At 42.4% G+C, this 8599-nt stretch overlaps 1 protein-coding gene across 1 annotated transcript; it reads left to right on the forward strand.

Annotated features, from left to right (window-relative positions):
- The first annotated feature begins 4356 nt into the window (after nucleotides 1-4356).
- On the forward strand, nucleotides 4357-5769 carry LOC138358517 (uncharacterized). Its single transcript, XM_069316493.1, has one exon. It carries the CDS (start codon nucleotides 4357-4359, stop codon nucleotides 5767-5769), a length of 1413 nt encoding a protein of 470 aa, XP_069172594.1.
- Nucleotides 5770-8599: the final 2830 nt, after the last annotated feature.

Here is an 8599-nt window from a genome sequence, read left to right on the forward strand (position 1 = left end):
AGCCAGCTAGCTAGACAGTTGAACATTCCTCCACCCAGCTAGCTTGCTAGACAGTTGAACATTCCTCCACCCAGTTAGCTTGCTAGATAGTTGATCATTCCTCCACCCAGCCAGACAGCTAGCTAGGCAAAAACATTCCTCCATCCAGCCAACCATCTAGTAAATAATTCATCCACTCACCCAGCTTGATAGTTAACCATTCCTCCACCTTCCTAGCTAATTAGTCTACTAATCCTCCACCCATGCACTTTTGCTAGTCATCCAATCCTCCAGCCAGATAGACAATGGACCCTTAGTTTACGTAGCCACATAGCCAATCAACTATTCTTTCTATCCGTCAGTGTGCTAACCCATCCCTAAAGTCACACTTATTTCCTCACACCTGTAATAGTCAACAGTTATACAGTATTCAGGAAATGGTTGTCATTCTGGAATATATCTGAAGGGCTTGTATATTGCTCCAAATCCTTGCCACTCCAACCCCGATTTAAATTACGTTTATTTCCACTCTGACATCTGGTAATAAATCAATCCTCTGCACCCATCTTCAACTCACTCACCAATCCAGTCACGGGCTGTGTGTCCACTCATCTTTCTGCATGATTAATTTGTACGTATATATATATATATATATATTTATATATATGTATATATATATATATGTATATATTATAAATATGTATATATGTATATTTATATATATGTATATATATATGCGGAAAATCCACTGAGAAATATGAAAGGAGGTGAACGTTTCGGCTTTGTTAAAGCCTTTGTCAACACCAGACTGATGAGTCTGGTGTTGTCAAAGGCTTTAACAAAGCCGAAACGTTCACCTCCTTTCATATTTCTCTGTGGATTTTCCGCATAAAATGATCAGTGTTTTGTTTTTGTGTTTTGTGATTATATATATATATATATATATATATATATATATATATATATATATATATATATATATATATATATATATATACATATATATATATATATATATATATATATATATATATATATATATATATATATATATATATATATATATATATATAAATATATGCAATTATAATACATGTGTGTATATTTTGACCCGTGTAATTTTCTTTCTGGTAGAGTATATTGATTGAACAAGGAGTAAATGTTAATATTGTGGACATTCCTCACTGTAATCTAATAATAATCTTCAATGATATCGGCCGATCAAGGAAATATTTGGTCAGTTGCTTGCGCTAAAACTTGTCTTTCATGGTAGGCGTGATATTGTTAATGATAATTAATATAATTTGCAACATAAAATGATGCAAGACAGTCACGATAATCTGATTAAAACAATTAGGATTAGACCAAATAAAGGTGGATGAGAAGGCCTAAGTGGTGGTAATTATGAACTCTAACTTTATTATGTGACCGGTGTCGAATGTTTTATTGTTCGCGCTACTGAACCGAAAGATTAGATTTCTTGGCCAATCAGGTTATTCTGATTTGCTACTAGTTTTCTGAGTGCAGGTGGCCGGGAACTCAACGCAGGAACTTGTCTGATAGCCGGCTTTGGTTCCGGCAACTAACCAAGGAAACTTCCGGAAGATTTATCCGTGTCCATAGTTCAGCATAAAACTTCGTTTTCAATGGGTTGGATCAACGACGGCCTCGCTTCTTGCAGGGGTCAGGGTTCGATCCCCCATGGTATACGATGCTGGGCACCTTTCCATTGCTCCATACTCATAATCCAATTCCTTGTCCTCATATTCCAGCTCCTTCTCTTTAATTTCCCAGCTACTTATCAACAGGTTCCAGCTTAAAGTATTCATATCTCAGCGCTTTGTCCTAATGTATCATATATGTCTGATATATCAGCGCGCCTTGGTCTTATATCCTGTCCCCTTGTCCTCATATCCTAATTCAAAATCCACATATTCATATTCCTTGACTTTATATGCCACCTTCTTGTTTTCATATCTCATATGAATATTGTTTTCATATTTTCATATTCATAATTCATAGCTCGTTGTCGACATATTATTTCCAATGATATAATGATCATATTTGATTGAACGTTCATTCCATTATATATCTTATAATGCCGCATGGTATATTATGTATGACAATTTATGAGAAAGACGTCTAAAAGGCCAAGAGTTAGACTTGGTTGGTCAGCTTTACTTGTGAATGAGTGAAGGAGCGTACAAGTGGTCCCACTGACTCGTTGACGACAATGGGACCATTCTGTTTGGAAGAACTGGGCCTGGAAGAACGGGGCCTGGAACAACGGCGCCTGGAACAACGGGGCCTGGAAGAACGGTTTCTGGAACAACGGCGCCTGGAAGAACGGGGCCTGGAGCAACGGAGTCTAGAACAACGGTGCCTGGAACAACGGGGCCTGAAACAACGGGGTTTGGAACAACGACGCCTGGAACAACGGAGACCTGGAACAACGGCGCCTGGAAGATGACGCCTGGCAATGTACTCTGTTATATTTATAGCTTGTGATAGAGATTTTTAACCCTGTCTCATGTAAGTTATTTTTCAATATTTTCTTACAATTTATTACACTAAATAATGTACATATATGTGATATTGAAACAAATATATATGGATAAACTCTGGGAAAGTACGTTCATTTCCTAATATGGAAAAAGTCTATATGGAGTCTATACGAAAAAAATCTGTACGGAAAAACGTATGATGATTAAATGATTTCTTCAAAGTCAATACTTATTCAACCTGCTCAAAAATCTACGGTGACTAATTTAATGTCTAGATGAATCTAGACTAGAATAGAAAAAAATCTAATGATATTTCATTGATATTTTACAGCATATTTTACCTCACTAATGAGATGGAGCATGATTAACGGTGTCATTAACTACTCCAGCACAACAAAATTTACATGATTTTTGGCGCAATAACTAGCGGTCAAACCCAGCTCATGCTCACACATTACTTTGCTAATAACATACATAAGAAAATTTATATATATATATATATATATATATATATATATATATATATATATATATATATATATATATTTATATATATATATATATATATATATATATATATATATATATATATATATATATATATATATATATAAAATATATATAAAGGGGTGCCACCTCTGGTGTAGGTGTGGGGACCCATAGTCTTGTAAATGCAAATTGGGAACATTCAAAAATATGTCGTTTGTCTGTTCCTTGAGTATTTGCTTCTCTTGCCACCTCTATTTGATTGTATGCTTTATTGTACCTGATTACATGATTACAAATTGTGTGTCATTAACATATACATGACATAACTATTACAATTGTAATAAACACACCAATGGGATTTATTAATAGATGTTTCGAACTTGACCACTATTCACTATTGCAACTCAAGCTCCTTGTCGTGTGAGAATTACTCCTCCACCCCCCCCCCCCCACACACCTTTTTTTGTTGTTGTTATTCCCTTTATTATAGAAAGTTACACCGTTACAAACCTTATGGGTTACAAAATATGAACATTAAAAAAAGGAAAGATAGTTTACAGGAAAAGCTTACTTCCTAGAGATTGCAAATTTATTTTATCGAACCCCACCTACGTTGGGAAGGAACTCCACCAACGCTGGACAGGATCCCCACCAACGCTGGGCAGGGACCACACCAACGCTGGGCAGGAACCCCACCAACGCTGGGCAGGAACCCCACCAACGCTGGGCAGGAACCACACCAACGGAGGTCAGGAACCCCACCAACGCTAGGTAGGAACCCCACCAACGCTGGACAGGAACCCCACCAACGTTGGACAGGATCCCCACCAACGCTGGGCAGGAACTCCACCAACGTTGGACAGGATCCCCACCAACGCTGGGCAGGGACCACACCAACGCTGGGCAGGAACCCCACCAACGCTGGGCAGGAACCCCACCAACGCTGGGCAGGAACCACACCAACGGAGGTCAGGAACCCCACCAACGCTGGGCAGGAACCCCACCAACGCTGGACAGGAACCCCACCAACGTTGGACAGGATCCCCACCAACGCTGGGCAGGAACTCCACCAACGTTGGACAGGATCCCCACCAACGCTGGGCAGGAACCCCACCAACGCTGGGCAGGAACCCCACCAACGCTGGGCAGGAACCCCACCAACGTTGGACAGGATCCCCACCAACGCTGGGCAGGAACCCCACCAACGCTGGGCAGGAACCCCACCAACGCTGGGCAGGAACCACACGAACGGAGGTTAGGAACCCCACCAACGCTAGGTAGGAACCCCACCAACGCTGGGCAGGAATCACACCAACGCTGGGCAGGAAACCCATCAACGCTGGGGCAGGAACCACACCAACGCTGGGCAGGAACCACACCAACGATGGGCAGGAAACCCATCAACGCTGGGGCAGGAACCACACCAACGCTGGGCAGGAAACCCATCAACGCTGGGGCAGGAACCACACCAACACTGGGCAGGAAACCCATCAACGCTGGGGCAGGAACCACACCAACGCTGGGCAGGAACCACACCAACGCTGGGCAGGAAACCCATCAACGCTGGGGCAGGAACCACACCAACGCTGGGCAGGAACCCCACCAACGCTGGGGCAGGAACCACACCAACGCTGGGCAGGAACCCCACCAACACTGGGCAGGAACCCCATCAACGCTGGGGCAGGAACCCCACCAACACTGGGCAGGAACCCCATCAACGCTGGGGCAGGAACCACACCAACACTGGGCAGGAACCCCACCAACGCTGGGGCAGGAACCACACCAACGCTGGGCAGGAACCCCATCAACGCTGGGACAGGAACCACAACAACACTGGGCAGGAACCCCATCAACGCTGGGGCAGGAACCACAACAACGCTGGGCAGGAACCCCATCAACGCTGGGGCAGGAACCACACCAACACTGGGCAGGAACCCCATCAACGCTGGGGCAGGAACCACAACAACACTGGGCAGGAACCCCATCAACGCTGGGGCAGGAACCACACCAACGCTGGGCAGGAACTCCATCAACGCTGGGGCAGGAACCACACCAACACTGGGCAGGAACCACACCAACGCTGGGCAGGAGCCCCATCAACGCTGGGGCAGGAACCACAACAACACTGGGCAGGAACCCCATCAACGCTGGGGCAGGAACCACACCAACGCTGGGCAGGAACTCCATCAACGCTGGGGCAGGAACCACACCAACACTGGGCAGGAACCCCATCAACGCTGGGGCAGGAACCACACCAACGCTGGGCAGGAAACCCATCAACGCTGGGGCAGGAACCACACCAACGCTGGGCAGGAAACCCATCAACGCTGGGGCAGGAACCACACCAACGCTGGGCAGGAAACCCATCAACGCTGGGGCAGGAACCACACCAACGCTGGGCAGGAAACCCATCAACGCTGGGGCAGGAACCACACCAACGCTGGGCAGGAAACCCATCAACGCTGGGGCAGGAACCACACCAACGCTGGGCAGGAAACCCATCAACGCTGGGCATGAACCACACCAAAGCTGGGCAGGAAACCCACCAACGCTGGGCATGAACCACACCAAAGCTGGGCAGGAAACCCACCAACGCTGGGCAGGAACCACACCAACGCTGGGCAGGAACCACACCAACGCTGGGCAGGAAACCCACCAACGCTGGGGCAGGAACCACACCAACGCTGGGAAGGAACCACACCAACGCTGGGCAGGAAACCCACCAACGCTGGGGCAGGAACCACACCTATGCTGGTCATTAACCGAGGATGTAGTGGTCATTTTCCCCTGTGAATAGTCACTCAGGCACTGGAAAAAGAAGGTCGCTACTCAAGGGTCTCTTATTTCATCATTGAGTCTTGAACCAAGATCCCTGAGAAACCTCCGTGACTACTACACGTGGACCAAAAGTTACAAATACATCAGGAGTAAAGTTGTTCTGGTAGTTTACTTTCGTGTAATGTAAAATATTAGGTTAGGTTAGGTAGAGGTGGTTAGGTTCGGTCAAATATCTACGTTAGTTTTAACTCAAATTTAAACAAATTAACTTATACATAATGAATCTGCCAGATTTATCATTTTATAAAAAAAAATCGAAAAAATATATAAATTCAGGAAAACTTGGCTTATTAGGCAAATCGGGCCTTGCGTAGTAGGCCAAGTACGACGTTCTGGCTACTAGGTACAACACACACACACACACAAACAAGTAAAACGATATGGACATATATAGGCAGGGGAGATGTGAAGTGAAGTGAGGTACACTGATAAAATTTTGTTTATGACTAGGATTGGGTGGGTATGAATAGGAGCAGCATCCTATAGGCCAATAAACCTTCTGCAGTTACCTTTGTTCTTATGGCCCAAACATCGATAATAATATCATAAGATAGAGAATATAAACATTGAATTAGCGAGACAAATGTGTATCAATGATCCTACTCAAACCGCCCTCTAACTGATCTATCAAAAATGGATCTAAATTATATAAACCACTGCTGATGTTCAAATTACATGTTTTTGTAATCTGTATTAAAGTAGATTCAATTATGTTCCTTCGGAAAGGGCTTTTACAATTCGTTATTGAAAACGCCATCTCCCAATCAATTTGGTGAGAATTTTCTGACAAATGAATAAACAAAGCATTAGACAATTGACCATGGCTTTCAGAGTATTTATGTTGCGAAATTCTACATTTCAAATCTTTAGATGTTTGCCCAACATAGAATCTATTACAGTCTTTACAAATAATTCTATAAATGACACAATTATCACTACGAGGGCTGTTTCTAACTAAAAGTTCACCCAGGAGTATTTTCGTAGTTAAACAATACATGTATATCAAAACGTTTCAACGCCTTGACCATATTTTCAAACCCAGAGAAATATGGTAAGCATAGCACAATCTTCGGGCGAATTTTCTCACTGCATATATTATTATAATATGTACGATGTGCTTTGCTACGGCAAACATCCAAAAAACTCAGTGGATAACAAAGCTTGAGACCAATAGAATCAATATTCTTAAACTCTTGATTTAAGATTTCTGAAGAGTTTAAGAATATTGATTTTAGCCACTGAATACCTTAAACTCAGTAGTGGTGGAGTGATATTCTGTGACTCTAAAAGTGCTCTCCAGTCCTTAAATAACCCATCACAATTTATGTCTGAAGTAGCTTGTAATATTAAATGGAAAACAGTTTTTGCCAATGATTATAACTATTGTATAAAATTTGTGTGGATCCCATCCCATGTTGGAGTTGGAAAACATGACTTTGTAGATCGATCGGCCAATGAGGCTTGCAGGAAAGAATGCACTGATTATGACTTTATACTATCTAATACAATTATTAGAAACATATAAATTAAAGAAATTAATTCAGATTTAGAAGAACTAAAAAGTGCCCAGAGACATGAGAGCTGCAGTATTAAAAGTTATGACAACTTTTGTAATAATAGGTGTTTATATGGTCAGCACAGTAACCGGACCAGGCAATGTGATGTAGTCATTGAACGAATTCGCTTTACCTATAGGCACATCTGGCAGGTTAGTGAGGGTGAGCCACTACCAGAATTTTCAGATTGTAAACTCTGTGATAAACCTTTAATGCATTCACTAGAAGACTATATTGTTGAATGTGAAACCATAAAAGATCTTAGACCTCCTGGCCTCTTGTACCACCAACTGTGTAACTATTTCATTGAATCTGGTGTACTGGACGATATCCTAACAATTTATCCAACATTTGCCTGTCCATTTTAAAGAATGAAGAACAATTTTATTTTATTATTTTGAAGTTGCATCTCTTACGAATCCATCCCTATCATTGTGTGACAGTGTACAATAGAAAATTGATTTTACATCTTCAGCCTACAGTTTAGACCTGTTGTCTTGTGTATGACCGTCTGTCCTGTGTGACAGTGAATACCAACATTATCCTCACTTTAATAAGACTTAATAGAAATCCTCAGATTAGGCAAAACTGTATTTAAATTTTGTCAATAAACATGTTAACGGGATAACATTAACACAGATGTTAATAATAATAAATGGTATATGTTGATCACTGCGTTCTTGTACATTCTTGGGACAAAAAAAACTATATTTTTGTCTCTGTTACAATTCAATGTCTCCAGATAATTTATGTTAATTTGCGGAGGCGCGCTGACACGTGTGTCTCTCACGACTCCACACACACACACACACACACACACACACACACACACACACACACACACACACACACACACACACACACACACACACACACACACACACACACACACACACACACACACACACACGTGTGTGTATGAGTATGTGTGTGCGTGTTCATGTGTGTGTACTCACCTATTTGTGCTTGCGGGGGTTGAGCTTTGGCTCTTTGGTCCCACCTCTCAACTATCAATCAACTGGTGTACAGATTCCTGAGCCTACTGGGCTCTATCCTACCTAAATTTGAAACTGTGTATAGAGTCAGCCACCACAACATCACTGCCTAATGCATTCCACTTGTTAACTACTCTGACACTGATTTTTTTTTCTAATGTCTCTGTGGCTCATTTGGATACTAAATTTCCAACTGTGTCCCCTTGTTCTTGTTCTACCCGTGTTAAAGTGTTTGTTT

Source organism: Procambarus clarkii, chromosome 84 (assembly GCF_040958095.1).
Source record: "Procambarus clarkii isolate CNS0578487 chromosome 84, FALCON_Pclarkii_2.0, whole genome shotgun sequence".
Taxonomy (NCBI): Eukaryota; Metazoa; Arthropoda; class Malacostraca; order Decapoda; family Cambaridae; genus Procambarus; species Procambarus clarkii.

Excerpts from the sequence above, each read along its gene's own strand:
- LOC138358517 (XM_069316493.1), top strand. The coding sequence starts at position 4,357 with ATGGGCAGGAAACCCATCAACGCTGGGGCAGGAACCACACCAACGCTG.